Genomic DNA, 18,088 nt, shown 5'->3' with positions numbered 1-18,088 from the left:
ACGCCTTTTTCCATGAATGCAGGGAAGCTTAAGTTTTTGCATTTGCAATGATAGTGAATATTTATATTTTAAAACATTTTAGAACAATATTTATTATGTTTTATCATTATTCTTAATTGCGAATGCTATTCAATCAATTGTATTTTACATTGTGTAAATAATGTGCAAAAGCTGCTAATTGTGATAATAACGATTGCTACGCACTTTATTTTGTGTTAAGACACTAAGTCATGAAGTATTTTCTTTATGTCCATGATTTTCAATGGCACAGTGCACTTTAAATTTGCTATTCCGCCTCCTTGACACTGTCATGTGATCAAGGCCTCGCCAGGCCGAAACGCGTCATGGCAGAATGGTGAAGGGTTTGAAATAAATCTTCACGCACAAGAAATTGGGTTTGCCTCGTCTTTTCCGTACTATTGGATGATGGGACGACAACATACCGAACATATCTCCGGGAGTGCTTCCTCGGATTCGGCTTAACCCCTCCACACTCTGGGCAGGCACGGCTTGAAGCTACAATTCCAGTTCCGGGATTCTCTTACAGCTCCGAGGAGGAGTAGACGTCAGCGCCCCGGGAGAAGCGGTATCTTCTAACGCGAACACAGGGAAGGTCTGGAGCAGTTCCGGTTTGAAGGTCGGCGGTGAGCTGGTCGAGGACAGGAACGGCACCGGGAGTACCTGAGACGCGGCAGGGAGCACCGCAGTAAGTCCCGTGTGGGGTGTGCATGTAACTGAGCGTCCTTGATTTAATTTGGACCACGGTTACGGACTTTGTTTATCTTTACCCAAACTCACCATGTCTGCAGACACGTTAAGGGGGCGAATGGAGGCATCTAAAGGCATGTTTTCTGATTCCCCGGCTGGGGAATCTGCGTTGACTGTTACACCCAGTCCGCAGCAGGAACAGAGTAACAATTTAAAGGACTTGTTCAGAGCTTTGGAGAAATGCATGAAAAGCGAACAGGCTAAATGGTGGGAGCATAGCTCCCTCACTGGATATTTGGAAGTGGGAAGAGTGCCGAGGGGCTTACGTATTATGCTGACGCTTTCATATGAAAACCCAGACCCTAATATGTTAAAGGATTGGGCTCAGTGTAACCTGGACTCGTCGCGTCGCCTAATTGAGATCCTAATTCAATACGCCGAAAGCGATAGATTGAAACTGCTCACTGAAATTGATAGACTGAATGCAGAAATCGATAAATTACCAAGCTCCCCACTAATTGACAAGCATCGTGAGGATATGACTGCGAGATTAAGGCGGGAGGAGGATGCAATTAAAAAACGTAAAGCCTATAAATTCCAAAGGGACAGGCTGGACTACGAACACGGCCAAATTTTTACATTCGCCAAGAAATACGACAGCCTCAAAAAGAATCAAAAATCCGCAGCTAGTGGCAATTCACAAGTGAGACCAGCAGGCGAAGCCCAAACTGATGCTTCGTCAATTTCAGGAGAAAGCTCTGCAATTGACAGCGAACCTGACAGTGAGCTTATTAGAGGACAACGGCTGGGGTTTCACAGGCTGACTCCAGCACAGGAGCTAGAGGTTGTACAACAAGACAGGAAACAAACACTTCGCTCCAGTGCCAGGGGTGTAAATGCCGGCGCAAGCAAAACAGCAACAGTAAACGTGCAGAAAGGAGAAAAGCCTGCAAAGCAAAACGGCGGAAGGAAACAAAAAAAGAAACGCGGCGGGTGGCAACAGAACCTGGCCAGCCAATAAATGACAACAATACAGTGATCAACCTCACGGACATAACGCTGACCCCGAGTGAAACAGCAACACTTTCCTTGGGTTTGTACTTTTGTGCACGTGGCAACTTTGATTATGCCAGTACCAAAATAGACCTTTTTAAATATGTCCGGAAGATTAAACTAAAAAAGTATCACTGTTTACATAAAAACACTGTCACAACTGAGCCTGACCCTACAACCATTCATGATTTTGAGACGGGAGGGGCACTCACACAAGAATTATTCGATCTACAACAGGAGGAATTGTCAGCTACATCAGCCCCGAGCCAACAGGTGACATCAGCGCTGACCCCAAGTATCTTCAAGCCAAAATCCAAATTTTGTCCTCTTATGATCAAGGACAACCTAGACGCTTTTCATGATAAAGTTGTATCGGAATTGAAACTATTGCACACAAAAGTGTCAAATGCTGCAAAACGGAGAAACTATAAGGATATGGAGTATCATAAACTAATCAAGAAAATAAAAACTAATGTTAACATTGTTGTCAGACAGTCTGACAAGGGAGGCAACGTGGTCCTGTGGCCGCGTAAAATGTACATGGAAGTGGCCCTTGGACAATTGAATGATCGTGAATGTTACAAAAGGACTAATTTGAATGAGGTTCAAATGGCACACAATGACATCTATCTAAAACTGATGGCCTGGAGGAGTAAAGGTTTATTAAGTATGGACGAATACAAATTTTTAAAGAACGATAAACCGACCATGCCTGAGATTTACTTTATTCCTAAAGTACACAAGAATAAATTGCAACCACCTGGCAGGCCAATTATTTCAGCCAGAAACAGCATGCTTGAAAATGTAAGCAAATACGTTGACTATTACCTACAAGAACATGTGAAGAATTTATCTTCTTTCATTTTAGATACTGGAGATTTGTTGAGGAAATTGTCAACGTTTAAATGGGAACCAGGCTATCTACTTGTCTCTATGGATGTAACATCCCTGCATACTAGTATTGTCCACAGGGACGGTACCAGAGCCATCCAATATTATTTGAACACAAGACCTATCATTCAAAAAGAACACTCTAAAATGATCATTGATATGATTAATTTATGTCTCAACAACAATGTGTTTCTGTTTTCCAACCAGCTTTTCCAGCAAATCAGGGGCGTAGCTATGGGGGCCTGCTTCTCCCCTAGCTACGCCTGCCTGCACATGGGATATTGGGAGGAGCAGATCCTGGCCATAGACTTCAGTCCCATTTTCAACACTAAAATAAAGAGGTGGTTAAGATATATTGACGATCTCCTCTTTATTTGGGATGGCTCTGCCAGTGAGGCTGCAGAATTTATACAACAACTGAATGTGAACAACTTAAATCTGCAGTTCACTAGCAGCATCAGTGCAGAGTCAGTCAGCTTCCTGGATGTTGAGATAGCAGTAGTCAATGGCAGCTTGGAAACTAGACTTTTTCGGAAACCCACGGCAGGGAATTCCGTCCTACATGCTGCTAGCCAGCATCCGGCCCACCTAATACGGAGCATAACTTATGGAGAGATGCTCCGTATTAAGAGAATTTGCAGCAGTGATGAGGAATGTCGTAAAGCCCAGAAAGAATGCCAGATCAGGTTTCTCGGTCGAGGGTACAATAATGAAATTCTGACCAAAGCTATCAACAGAGCCAACTCCAAAGATAGGCAGCAGTTACTGTTTCCTATCATGGACAGTACCCCTATCCAAGCTAGTGATAATGAGACACGTATCATCTTTGGCTTCAGTACCCAACATAAGGCCATTCACAGGATTGTGAAAAACAACTGGTCACTCGTTACTTGTGATCCGGTTGTTGGCCACTTAATGAAAAGTACTCCTAGTATTACCTATAGGAAGGCCAGATCTATGAGTGATAGTCTTGTCTCTAGCAGCCCGGAAATCAGAGCTAATACATCATGGCTTGATAGCAGTAGGGGTTTTCTGAAATGCTTTACTTGTAAAGCCTGCAAGAATGGCATGAGTAAGAAAGAATACACTACCCCATTTAGCTCTGACCCTATACAGATTCGACACAAACTCAATTGCAGAACCGAATACGCTGTATATATTCTGGAATGTCCCTGTGGCCTCAGGTACGTGGGAAGCACCAGGCCACAGGTGCATAAGCGAATTCTGCAACACCTTAGAGCCATCGTAAATGCCGACTCAGCGTACCCCGTTGCGCGGCATTTCGAGGAGTGTCATGGAAGGAATACCAGTGGGCTCAAGTACTATGTAATAGACACAGTGCCACCTCAAAGAAGGGGTGTAGACCGAGAAGCCCAACTGTGCAAGCTAGAGACTAGATACATTATCCAGTTAGATACCAAAATACCTAATGGCCTTAATGCGAGTGAGGATTGCTATACCTATCTTTGATTTGACTGTGGTAACTGAATATGACTAATTGTGTATGAAATAGTGTAAATTATCAACTGAACTATTTATCTATGCCTATTTATTATGAAAAGATGCCGTCCATATTAGATTTTAGCACACTATTTAATTTTGTTTAATTCACTGGTAGCACTTTTATTTCACTTACAAAAATGTATTTCACATTACTTTATTATTATTTTTATGCCATTGCCATAAGACATATTCATGTATTTAATATGACTTGCGTTATTTTGCACACAATTTCGAGTTTGCCCACTTGGGCTTAATCTGACCTTCTGGTCACATTTGAAGTAGTGACGGAATTGGTTTTAGCCTCCCTGTAAATATGCGTTTTTTTTATAACTAGTTGGACACATTGATATTATGCAATGACCAACCGCAGGTTATAGACGCCTTTTTCCATGAATGCAGGGAAGCTTAAGTTTTTGCATTTGCAATGATAGTGAATATTTATATTTTAAAACATTTTAGAACAATATTTATTATGTTTTATCATTATTCTTAATTGCGAATGCTATTCAATCAATTGTATTTTACATTGTGTAAATAATGTGCAAAAGCTGCTAATTGTGATAATAACGATTGATACGCACTTTATTTTGTGTTAAGACACTAAGTCATGAAGTATTTTCTTTATGTCCATGATTTTCAATGGCACAGTGCACTTTAAATTTGCTATTCCGCCTCCTTGACACTGTCATGTGATCAAGGCCGAAACGCGTCATGGCAGAATGGTGAAGGGTTTGAAATAAATCTTCACGCACAAGAAATTGGGTTTGCCTCGTCTTTTCCGTACTATTGGATGATGGGACGACAACATACCGAAAAAAAAATAATATATATATATATATATATATATATATATATATATATATATATATATATATATATATATATATATATATATATATATCAATAGGAAAAGCGTTTTTTGATTTGCCAATATCTTTGGCGCTGTTTGACAAGTCTTCTCAAAATTTTCAAACCTGGTGGCCCGCTCTGGTCAGCTCCTGTCCTGACAGTTTCGGGGTGATTTGTCAAGCAGGGTCCGAGAAAAAAGGTGGGTCCCAAAGTGCGTTTTCCCCATGTTCATTTCCATAGGAATTTTTGGAACAGGCTACAGCCTGAACTGCTGAACAAAATTACTCCAAACTTGGTAAACAGGTAGCTCATGGTTCAGAAAACGCCCTTTTTAAAAAAAAATCCGTTTAGTTGTTCCTAAGAAATTAAAAAAGAAAACTTTATATATCTTAGCACCAGGGAGGAGTCGCGACTCTTCCCTGGTACAAGCTGACTTCTGATTGGTAGCCAACACTCCAAACCAGGAAGTGTTGGCAGCCATCTTGTGACTCGGTAACCGAGTCACAAGAAAACTGTGAAAAAAACATTAAAAAACAAGAAAAGGGGGCAGGGTAGAAACACCCTGACCCTCTAGGCCTGCTAAAGTGGCCAAATAAAGCAATAAAAAAAATGTGTCAGATTTCACGCTGGGTACGTGAATCCTGCCTTTATTGATGCGGGGGGCATGCAGCCCCGGTGACCATCACCTCCTGGGGCACTTATTTTGAATATAATAAAATGTGTGGGAGGGCTCGAGCCCCGCCCCCATGCCCCGGGGACCACCTCCACCCTGGGGCTTTGCAAATTAGAAGCGGGGACACATGGCCCGCCGCAGCCCCGGAGACCGCCACCTCCCCGGAGCTCTTATTTTTATATAATAAAATGTGTGTGGGGGGCTTGAGTCTCTACACATGCTCTGGGGACCACCACCTCCCCTGGGCTTTGCCAATTAGATGCAGGTGCACGAGGCCCCCACGCAGCCCTGGGGACCGCCACCTCCCCAGGGCTCTGTTTAAAAAACAAAAACATGTCTGTAGGGGGGGCTCAAGCCCCCTACATGCCCTGGGGCACTAAATATGCAACTTTGAAGATCCGTTATGGACCTCCTGCCCTGGGACCACCACCTCCCCGGCGGCTTTAAATATGAAAGGAGAGGGGCCGTGTGGCCACCCTCCTGGAGCCTTTGATGGCCCTGGGGACCGCCACACCCCAGGTCCGGCTCATGCAATGTCCCAGGGTGCCCACCACGGGACATTGCTGTTTGCTATGGCATGGCAGGAGCACGGCTCCTGCCCTGTCATATCAAACTCTGCTTTGCTTGATTGAAGCAGGAAACCTGCTCTCACTTCAATCAAGCAAAGCAGGATTGCTTTCCCACAAGGGGAGCTGCATGTCAGCAGCTCCCCTTGTGCAAAAGCAATGCCGGCTCTTGCAGCAAGCGGGAAGCCGGCGGGACCGTGGTGCATTGGGGCTCCCCCCAAAGTCCCCAACGGAGAGAGGCCAGGCCCCGGAGGATGGGTCCCCGGGGGCAGAAGTAGCCGGGGGGGCGGCGCCACGCATCCCCCCTCTCCTATAATTAAAAATAACAGAAAACTATAACACCACGGGAAGGTCTGCCCCAGGGAATGAGGTCCCTGGGCCATAATTGGCCTAAGGAGGGGGCCACGCAGCCCCCGTCCAAAAATAAAAACACATATAAAAAGGCTGCCCAGGCCCAGGGGGATGGGGTCATAATTGGCCTCTGGAGGGGGACCATGCGGTCCCCCATCTCAAATATATATATATTTTTTTTTTAAAAGGCTGCCAGGCCCCGGGGGATGGGGTCCCCGGGGCCAAAAGTGGCCCAGGGAAGGGGGGGCACGCAGCCCCCCTCCCATAAAAGACAAAAAAGAAAAAAGGAACCAGCAACTCGCCGGAGGCCCTGCCCAGTACCTGCACCTCTTTGCAAACGCACCCCCTGGTGCGTTTTAAGTTAGGGAATTAATTACCCTTCAATCCTGAGGGTCACTGGGGGCCCACTAGCCAACCAGGTACCTCCAGTAAGTGCCACTGAGCTGCATTGCAGAGAGGTAGGCCGAGGCCACGCCCCCTTTTTACACCACTCTCCCCTGGGCTCTGTTTAAAATATATATATATATGTCTGGCGGGCTTGAGCCCCCCACATGCACTGGGGGCACTAAATATGCAAATTTGATAGTTTGTTACGCCACCCCGGCCCCGGGGACCACCACCTCCCTGGGGCTTTAGATATGAAAGGAGTGGGGCCCTCCTCTTTGAGCCTTTAATGGCCCTGGGGACGCCATCCTCCAGGGCTGGCTCCTGCAATGTCCTTGGGTGCCCATCCCTGGGACATTGCTGTTTGCTGTGGCAGGGTGGTAGCACGGCACCTGCCCTGTCATATCAAACTCTGCTTTGGTTGATTCTAGCGAGAGCAGGAAACCTGTTCTCGCTTCAATCAAGCAAAGCAGGATTGCTTTTCCATAAGGGGAGCTGCATGTCAGCAGCTCCCCTTTTGCAAAAGCAATGCCAGCTCTCGCAGGAGGCGGGGAGCCGGCGGGACCGTGGGGGCATTGGGGCTCCCCCCACGGTCCCCAGTGGAGAGGCCAGGGGGCCCCGGGGCCAGAAGTGGCCGGAGGGGGGCAACGCAGCCCCCCTCCCCTATAATAAAAAATAAAAATAAATATTGAAACCACAGGAAGGCCTGCCCCGGGGGATGGGGTCCCAGGGCCATAATTGGCCTGAGGGGGCCACGCGGCCCACATCCCAAAAATAAAAACACTAATAAAAAGGCTGGCCAGGCCCCGGGGGATGGGATCATAATTGGCCTCTGAAGGGGGGCCACGCGGGCCCCCTCCCCCAATTTTTCTTTTTTTTAAAAAAAAGGCTGCCAGGCCCCGGGGGATGGTATCCCCGGGGCCAAAAGTGGCCCAGGGAAAGGGGGACACGCAGCCCCCTTCCCATAAAAGACAAAAAAGAAACTGGCAACTCACCGGAGGCCCTGCCCCCTCCCTGCACCACTCTGCAGACAAACCCCCTGGCTCGTTGTAAGTTGGGAATTGATTCCCCTTTAATCCTGAAGGTCCCTGGGGGCCAACTAGCCAACCAGATACCTTCATTAAGCACCACTGAGCTGCAATGCAGAGAGGCGGTCCGAGGCCACGCCCCTTTTTGCACCAGTCTGCAAACATGGCTTCTGGTGCACTGCTGGTGGGGCGATAAGGTCCTCTTGTGTCCTGAGGACCTCAGGACACAAGTGGACTTTATCCTCCGAGCAGCAGTGTGCCAGAAGCCGCATTTGCAGCGTTGTGTAAAAAGGGCGCAGCTTTGGAATACCTCTCTCCAATGCAGCTCTGTGTCGCTTACTGGAGGTACCTGGTGGTCTAACGACCCATCCTGTTACCTCCAGTAAATCCCACACAGTGGGATTGCTAAAAGGTGTTTGGAGGCCATGTTCATCTTTCTCCACCACTCTGCAAACGCGACTGCTATGTTATAGTTAGAAATTATAATTTAAAAAACCTTTGAAATTCACTGAAAAGAACATAGGTTTCAGGGACGTTATAGATAGTTAGACATTTCACTCGTACAAAACCAGAGAAATTCAGCCGTTATAGGTAGCTCAGCTAACTATAACTTGCGCCCCCGCAATGCACTGCTGATGACGTCACATATCACATCATTCATGATTGATGACATCTCAAATGACATCACTGATGACATCGTCCACGTGATAAGATGATACACCTCCTCACACCCTAATATAACCTTTGATATACCCACTCTTAAAAAACAGACTACAACTTTCGAAACCATAGACGCACCAGTACCAGTTACTACATACCCACTCACTGATTCTGAAGTCTACACACACATCCACTTATTCACCCATACAGTCACTCATACATGCAGTCACTCATTAATACAGCACTATCATGTGCACACATAGTCCTATACAGACACTGACACACTGCCACACATCCATAGTTACTCACATACCTAGTCAGTCATGTAAAGAATCAATCACACTCCCATGTACTCGCCTATACAGTTATACACACACCACCTCACTTATTCATACAGATACTAACACATACTTACTCTCTTATACAATCACTGATAAGCACACACTCATCCATACAGCCCCTCTCACAATCACTCACTCTCACATGTAGTCATTTATATGCTCCAATACTCACATATACTGCCTTTCATATAAGTAGTTACTCACACATGTACCACTGAGGTATCCGTTCACTCACCAACATACCTATACACACATTCACCCACCCATACAGCCCTTCTCAGATACACTCTTCAACCCATATACCCAGTGAATTACCCACTCACACATCTATGCACAGAGTCACACACCCCCCACCCACCCACACAGACAGAGGCACCCATACAGATACTCAGACAACCAATCAATAACCCATATAGACACTCATTTAGCTACTCACCAACCCATGCAGCCGGTTAGACACCAACTGACAGACTGATACAGAAATTTAACGTTTACAGAAACATGCATTCGCTGGATGATGTCATCAGTGATGTCATTTGAGATGTCATCAGTGATGTCATCAGTGATGTCATTTGAGATGTCATCAGTGATGTCATCAGTGATGTCACTGACCATGTCATGAATGATGTACTTTGTGATGTCATCAGCAGTGCATTGCGGGGCACGAGTTATAGTTAGCTGAACTAACTATAACGGCTGAATTTCTCTGGTTTTGTATGAGTGAAATGTCTAACTAACTATGACGTCCCTGAAACCTATGTTTTTTTCAGTGAATATATATATAAATATTTTAAAAATTAAAATACAAATATAGTTAATATTAAAAATAAAAATAAATAAAAACATGTTATAATGTTAAATATATGTGACAAATACCTACAAATATTATATTAAATGCAATAAAAAAATAATTTTCAAACAAATAAATATTTTTAGTTAGAAATTATTTAGAGACAAAAAAATATGATTGCATAAATTTTGTTTATTTACTTCCTACCCTATAACACCACATACTCCACAGCCCATCTCTAAATTGAAAACATATATATTTACATAATTAACATCATTAATTTTCAATTAAAGAAATATTATTAATTTGAAAAAAATTAATACATGTAAAAATTAATTAACTTCCCATCCTTTGCCCCAGCTAAAATTAAACTGTAAAAACTAAAAATTACATAATTGACATTTATTTTCAATTAAAAAATATATAGTATTTAACAACTAATTACAAAGTAAGTAAAAATAATGTATTCCCCACCTTTTTGCCCTATAAAACCAAACCCCACATACAACAAAAATTAAACAAATACCCTAATTAATTATCAAATAATTACTATTAATGATCAACAAATTATTAATGAAACATAAATTACTTCCCACTATTTACCCCATAAACCCCACAACACACACCTAAAACATATTTAATTTTCAATAATTCTGGCCCCCTCATAGAAACCTGGACACCCAAGGAGGGGTGCAGTGAATGACGGCCTGGCCACTGAAGTGGGATCCAGTCTCAGACTCCACAGAGGTAAAATGATCAGTGTCCTGGGCCTAGAGCTGTAGAACCCGCCAAGACAAGAGCCAAGAAACCAAACACACAAGTCAATCAATCAATCATGGGTTTGTTAAGGGAGGCTACTCACCCGCAAGGGTCTCAATGCACTTGGAGGGGGGGGAGGCGCAAGGTCCCATCCATCAAGGAGGAGGTCTATCGAAGAGCCATGTTTTGATGTCCCTCGTGAAGTTGGGGAGTGATGTCGTCTGTCTGAGGTGGAGCGGGAGGGCGTTCCAGGCTCTGGCCACGAGGAAGGAGAAAGAGCGTCCTGCTGATCTGGAGTTCCTGGTGCGAGGGACCATGGCATAGGAGAGCTGGGTTTGATCGTAGGGTCCTTTGGGGTGCGTGGAATGTGAGCAAGCTATTCAGGTATGCTGGTCCGGTGTTGTAGAGGGCTTTGTGTGCATGGGTGAGAATCTTGAAGGTGATTCTTGCCTCGATGGGGAGCCAGTGGAGTGTGCGCTGGTGCTAGGTGATGTAGCAGTGTTGTGGCAGATTGAGGATTTGTCTGGCGACAGCGTTCTGGACGTTTTGAAGTTTGTGGTTTTTGTTGTTTCCGGAGTAAGAGTACGTTACCATAATCAAGTCTGCTGGTGACGAGGACATGTGTGTCAGTCATTCTGTGTTCGGTGGGGGGATCCATTTGAAGGTCTTACGTAGGAGGCGGAAGGTTTGGAAGCAGGAGGATGCAACAGAGTTATTCTGGTGGTATATTTTGAGTTCGGAGTCCAGGATGAGTCCACGGTTGCGTGCATAGTCCATGGGAGTGGGCGTGTTTCCGAGGGATGGGGGCCACCAGGTGTCATTCCAGGCCCATGATGAGTACTTCTGTTTTGTCCGTGTTGCGTTGTATACAGCTGCTCTTCATCCATTTGGCGACTGCTTCCATGCCTTCTTGAAAGTTGAATTCTGCTGCTTTGGGTACGTTGGAGAGGGAGAGGATGAGTTGGTTGTTGTCTGTGTATGAAACAATATTGAGCCTCTGTGTTCTGCCGATGGGGGTGAGCAAAGCCATGTAGATGTTGAACAATGTGGAGCTGAATGAGGATCCTTGGGGGACCCCGCAGATGGTCGGTGTGGGGAAAGAGAGGAAGGGAGGGAGTCTAACCCGCTGCGTTCTGCCGGAGAGGAACGAGAGGGTCCAGTTGAGGGCCTTTGTCGGATCCCGGCGTCGTGAGGTCTGTGTGTTAGGGTGCGGTGAGAGACTGTGTCGACGGCTGCTGAAAGGTCAAGGAGGATAAGGGCTACTGCCACTCATCTGTCCAGGAGGGAGCGGATGTCCGAGAGGAGGCTGAAGGCAAGCCTCTTCTTCAGAGGGGCTCCTCCCCCACCAGGGTCATGTCCCCACTGGCCTTCCCCCTCTCTAAATTGGCCCTCGGCTCCTCCCTGTGCGGTTAATCCCCCACAGAAGCCTAAAATGAAGGCCCACAGCCTGGCCCCTCCCTCCCTTCCATAGAGCGCTACAAACACTTTGTATTGCATTGTATTGTAATTGAATTTATATAGCACTTACTGTTGGGTTTTGACTTATCGCCTCCAGCGACCGTGACAGGTAGCCTGTCACGGTCTAAGGCTATGCATAACACATAAACGAATGAATGAATTAATACATGCATACATAAATTAATGAGTTGCTGAATAAATAAATAAATACGTGCATACACGAATAAGTGTATGAATGAATGAATAAATACATGCATACCTTAATGTTTGAATAGATGAATAATTAAACAAATCTATGCAAACATAAATTAATGTGTGAATGAACAAATAATCAAATTCATACATGAATGAATGAATCAATAAATATGTGCATGCATACATGAATGAATGCCTGGATGAATGAACAAATGATTGGCTGAATCAGTGAAAATGGCTAGTCCTTCGCTCGTTGTTATGCCTTCAGTTAGTGCTCCCAAGACTGAGTTCTGTGTTTTTTACCCTCTGCAGGTGGACCAGATTCTAATCCATCAGAAGAGTGAGTACATTCTGTCATTTTACTTGACACAGACGAGGTGACTTATGCACATTAAGATAAAGCACATATAAATACAGAAACTGCAAATAAACGCTCATGTACTTGAGTCCAGTTGTATACAAAAAATATCGAGACCAGAACATTTGCTACCACAAAATGGCAAAGGTCAATATTTATAGATTAGTATGGATTTATTGATGTTAACTTTGTATCCATGTGTCCTAAGGATATATATTTTACGCAATAGTCTGGTAGAATACATTGCCTCTTCATTCACCAAAATGCCAGGGGTAGCGGAAGTGACATTACATACCCTTTGACCTTAATGACATCACAGGAAGTGACCCTCGATCCTGATTTTTTTCTCAGGAAGTCATGTGACATGTCCTTAACCATGATGACATCACAATAATTAACACTGATGAAGTTCCATTACAACTGCATGATTAATATGACAACACAATACAGACACAGGTGTATTTAGACCCGCCCATATTATGAGGCTGGCTTGATCTTTGAAAGTTCTGGAACATAATAGATGCCCTCCATTGAGCAAGCAAAGCAAGAACGCAGGCCTCTCCTAGGGGGTTTCTACCCCTGAGAACATCTTTAAAAGAATCTGATCAGGTACTGCACTTTAAAGCACAATTTCCACATACAATTTCTAAAAAATAGAGCCATAGGCTTTGAAAGGGCACTCATTACATTTTCAAACCCTTTCATGGCGTGCCGACCAATGAAACCGGACAGTCCCCAAGAGCCGACTGCATTTAAAAAAAATGTGAAATGGATGCCCTCTAATTTTTAAAAATCAGCTCCGTTGTGCCATGGCTAGCATTTTGTCATAGGTGCCCCCATATCCAATGGGTGCCCCTGGTACGCGAGAGCCAGAATATTTCCATTGATGCCAGCGATAGTCACCAAGTGACCTTTATTTAAAAAATTACCTCGGTATATCCGTGCCAACATTTTGTCATGGTTGCCCGCTTCTATATGCCAGGTTGTCCTCCTTTATGCCAAGAATAGCTTCCAATTTTTCCACAAATGTTCCATATACCAAGACTTACCACTAGTGTGCCAATACAAGTATTTTCACATGGGTGTTCATTATGCCAAGAATTATTTCTAGTGTACCAGCGCCCGTATTTTCACGTGGGTGTCCATTATGCCATTTCTTCTAGTGTGAAAATGTGACTGGTCAACACACCTGCTGACACAGACTTAGCTGCGCACAACTTCAGTAATTTGTAATGATCTAACACTTTTTTTACCACTAATGCAATTTATTCATGTTAATTCACAATATATACCATCAAAAACAATAAACTGAAGGTTTGTCCATATGTACATTCATAAAACTCAGTTGATAGAACAGTACTATACAAAAATCAATACATAAAGAAAACAGTTGACTCTTGATTTTCTGTTGTAATTCGCCCAATGCATTTCGGGACTACTGAAGGGTCCCTTCGTCAGGGGCAACACTATAAAATAAAACACAATATATACAAGCACATAAGTGTGTTGTTATTGAACAGCTGTATCGTTCTGAAAACAGGTTTACCATTGAGCAACCCTTCACCAAGATGATCACCCTAAGTGTGATTGTTGTGAAAAAATAATCTGAAACCACTCACACTAGAAAACGAGGACCACTCCCTCTGAATATTCCTATTGTGTTCTGATGCCGAAAACAAGATTTGTATCCTACAAGGATAACACATATTTCAATTGACCTTATTAAATGGAAGCGTGGCGAAAAAATTCTGTCAGTACTTTCAATGCTGCGTACCTTAAAACTTTTCAACCAGCGAGACCAGTTTGTTCAATACCGCTCCAAACTCTCTTCACAAGTCCTTGCTCCCCGCTCCTGTCATAGATAAGAGTATCCGGTCACTACCGAACTACACGCGGCGCAAAAACAGAGTAACGATCTGTTTCTAGGGTTCTCACCTCCTTCACAGTCACGCTGATCCAAGACACGAACTACGATATTCCTCTTCCTCCCTTCGTATCCGGGACTATAGTAGCGCATAACAATGCACCAGCGCACTTCCTGGTATTACAACACTCACGAGTCTCTCAATTGGTCGCAAGCCTGGCGTATTAACCTATGAGGTGAACCCTTACTTCCGTGTTTACACGGCGCGAGTATTCAATGAAAAATAAACGTTATCAGTCTTCAAGCGTGAACGTTCCTCAAACTGTGGATGTATAATACGATAATTCTATACGACATCATGTGACACCGTAGCAATATTAAAGCTGCGCTCTGTGTCTGATAAAACAACATGACTCCTCCAATAAAAAATAAATAAACGGGCTCAGTAAATGAAACAATGAGAAAAAATGTGATTTATAAAGATGAAAAGAAAGTGAAAAAATGTCAAAAGAATCAACATATATGAAAAAAGGTAAACAATGCAATTAGGAATGTGCCAATGGTTACCACATGTTAGTTTTAAAACGGACATCTGTCATTACAAGCTGGTGAGTTACTTATTTACAGATAACTACTAAGTTCGATCCTGTCATTAAGACCCCCTGGGGTCAGAGTACCAAGCATTTTGATCCAGTACGTTTCTCTCTGTAATAATTTCTTGTTAATGTCAGTACCTTCCTGCAGTGACACTACTTCAAGAATTAAGAATCTTAATTGCGCTATTGAATGGTTTTTTTCCTGCCAATGCAATGCTAGAGGTGATGTCATAGATTTATTTCGTATCCTGCTCTTGTGTTCTGATATGCGAATTTTTAATTTTCGCTCAGTCTTTCCTACGTATAGTAGCCCACATGGGCACTTGATCGTGTATATAACCTGACTGGTATTGCAATCTCCGTCAAATTTTAATTTGATAGTTCTTCCTGACTGTGGGTGCATGATTTCATTTCCCTGAATTGCATTGTTGCAGTGAACACAGTTCACACATCTCCGCATCCCTTTAAAATTTTTCTTATTTAGAATTTCTGTTTGACTAAGCAATTCTTTGAGGTTACTAGAACGAGTATAGGCAAATAGAGGTTTTTCTGTAAAGCTGTTTTGAAAATCGCTTTCCTGTTGTAAAAGTTCCCATCTTTTGTTGATAATATTTTTTTTTTTTCAGTCAGTCAGTCAATTCCTTTATTCTCGATAAATTAATGTCATATAAAGACAAAATAGCACAGTCAGATATACAAACAATTACGGCGAAATTGAATTAAAAATGTACAGTCAGTTACAGTTACAATAAAACTCATTAAGATTAAGAATTTCATAGAAATAGAGCAATGTTTAACTTAAAACTCATTTCATGACATATAAAATAAAGTAAAGTATACATATCAAGACAACTATTTGTCACATATATTTAAGAGTGGTGGAAGTGTGACATTTCTCCTCCTTATTCGATTTGCTGCAATTAAAAAACAGGCAACATGAAACATTATTTTTGGTGAACCAAGTTGTTTTAGGTACACTAATGCCGGTCTAACTTGTAAAAATCCTGCCTCTCGGAGGATTGGCAACAAATATTTCCTCCTACACTCAATAAAATGTTCACAGAACATCAGGAAATGTAGGGTATTTTGAGGTGAGAAATTGTCGCAAGAGCAAGGGGCTGCTTGTTCAGGGGAGCACCATTTATGATATACACCCAGCGTATAATGAATAAGGTTGAGCCGGAATCTGGTCAAAAGAAACCGATGATAGGGTTTATTTACTGTGACCAGATACGGTTCCGGCCCTGTGCAGGTGACCAGTGCATAATTTTCTCTTACCCAGATTTTTCCCATCTCTTTCCCTTCCCGCTCTAAGGAGAAAAGATCCAAAAGGGCTTTCTTCGTTAAGCTAATATCTTTTTTAGTTATAGTTTCTGGGGATGTAAATAAGCCAATGCGCCCTATTCTCTGGAATCCAGTTCTTATATATGCCAACCAGGGGATTTTATGTGTGTTATCCAGTGTCTGACAGTCCTTGATTATTGAGTGATTTAGAGGGATCTCATCATTCACCCATATTTTTAGCCAGTAAATCAAGGGTGCGATTTTTATCCGATCAGAAATATACCCAAGTCCCAGTTCTGTGTGGGTTGAGAAAGTAGGGGTGGATTGGGGAACTGAGAGTATACTTCGTAGAAACTGGTTCTCCACTAATTGGAGTTTCTCTTCTCTAGTATAACCCCAAATTTCGCACCCATACGTTGCAACAGACAGGCATTTAGATTCATATACTTTTAAGATTGCCTTTATCGGTTTAGCTCCCAATTTTTTACTAAACCCCATAAGCCCTGAGACTGTTCTTATGAATGCCACCGAGCGGCTGTGATTTTGTGCCTGCCAGGTGCCATTCTGATCAAAGACCACCCCCAGGTAGGGAAATGTAGGGACCCTAGAAACCATTTCGCCATTACAAAAGAAGGTTTTTGCTTTGTTTTTTGGTTTACTTCTTCCTATAATGAGGACCTGGGATTTCTTGGCATTTACTTTTAAATCCAGGTTCTGCATGAAGGAGCCAAAGCTATTTAACAGTTTTTGTAGACCTACCCCGGTTTGTGATATAAGGACCGCGTCGTCCGCGTATAGTAGAACAGGTAAAAACATTTCCCCCACACGCGGACTATCTGCGAGAACCTCCCCTAGAGTTTGTTCTAAGGCGTTTATATAAAGTGTAAACAGCAAGGGTGCCATAATGCACCCCTGCCTGACGCCCCTGTCTGACCTGAATTGCTTAGTGCATCTGCCATCTGAGTTTACTCTGATTTTGGCCGTGAGGTCTGTATGCAGTTCTGCTATGAAGTGCACTAGCGGTGCATCTACCCCCAATTCGAGCAGAATATTCCAGAGTTTGGATCTATTTACATAGTCAAATGCAGAGGAGAGGTCCATGAACCCCATGTACATGGACCCCTCCCTTGCCACAGTATACTTGTTGATTAAAAGATGTAAATTCAAACATTGATCTATAGTACTATGTTTAGCTTTAAAACCGTACTGAGTTTTTGACAGGACACCTCTATCAGCTAGACTATCATTTAATCTATGCAATAAGACCCGACCCAAGATTTTTACAGAGGAGTCGATCAATGATATCGGCCTGTAACATGTAGGGTCCTGTCTCGACCCCTTCTTAAAAATTGGCACGATAATTGATGTGGTCCATGTAGAGGGGATACTGTCCTGTCCTATAGAATTAAAAACGTTTGTTAGGACTTTAGCCCATAATTTGGGGGCGGCTCTGAACAGGTCCGCAGGTACCCCATCCGAGCCGGATAATATTTTTAATTTTTTGAGAGTTGGTTGAGTATTTTGAAACAAACACGTTGCGTTTTTGTTCAATCTTTTGCTGTTTAGACAACAGGGTTATGCGATCCTTTTCAAGCGCCTTAGTTTGTGCTTCTTCCAATAGTTCTCCAGGATAAGCTCTCCTCTTGTAGTTTTCCTTATATTCATTGATTAATTCAATACTTTCGTCATGCTTAGTTACTATTCTTCTTATCCTGAGGAATTGAGAATATGGTAAGTTTTTTAACAAATTCTGAGGATGAAAACTGTGGAAGTGTAA

General features: G+C 43.3%; 1 protein-coding gene across 1 annotated transcript in view; it reads left to right on the top strand.

The window, feature by feature from the left end:
- The window catches only part of LOC147678707 (phospholipid scramblase 3-like), a 119,165-nt gene that overhangs the window by 49,849 nt on the left and 51,228 nt on the right, over positions 1–18,088 (top strand). Inside the window, exon 4 of the mRNA XM_086945717.1 lies at positions 12,522–12,549. Within this exon, the coding sequence (XP_086801843.1) occupies positions 12,522–12,549 (28 nt within the window). The remainder of the gene's footprint in view (positions 1–12,521; positions 12,550–18,088) is intronic.

This window comes from Lissotriton vulgaris, chromosome 12 (assembly GCF_964263255.1).
Source record: "Lissotriton vulgaris chromosome 12, aLisVul1.2, whole genome shotgun sequence".
In the NCBI taxonomy this organism is placed as follows: domain Eukaryota; kingdom Metazoa; phylum Chordata; class Amphibia; order Caudata; family Salamandridae; genus Lissotriton; species Lissotriton vulgaris.
Note: the sequence above shows the minus strand (reverse complement) of the source record. Positions and strands in the feature narration are given on the sequence as shown.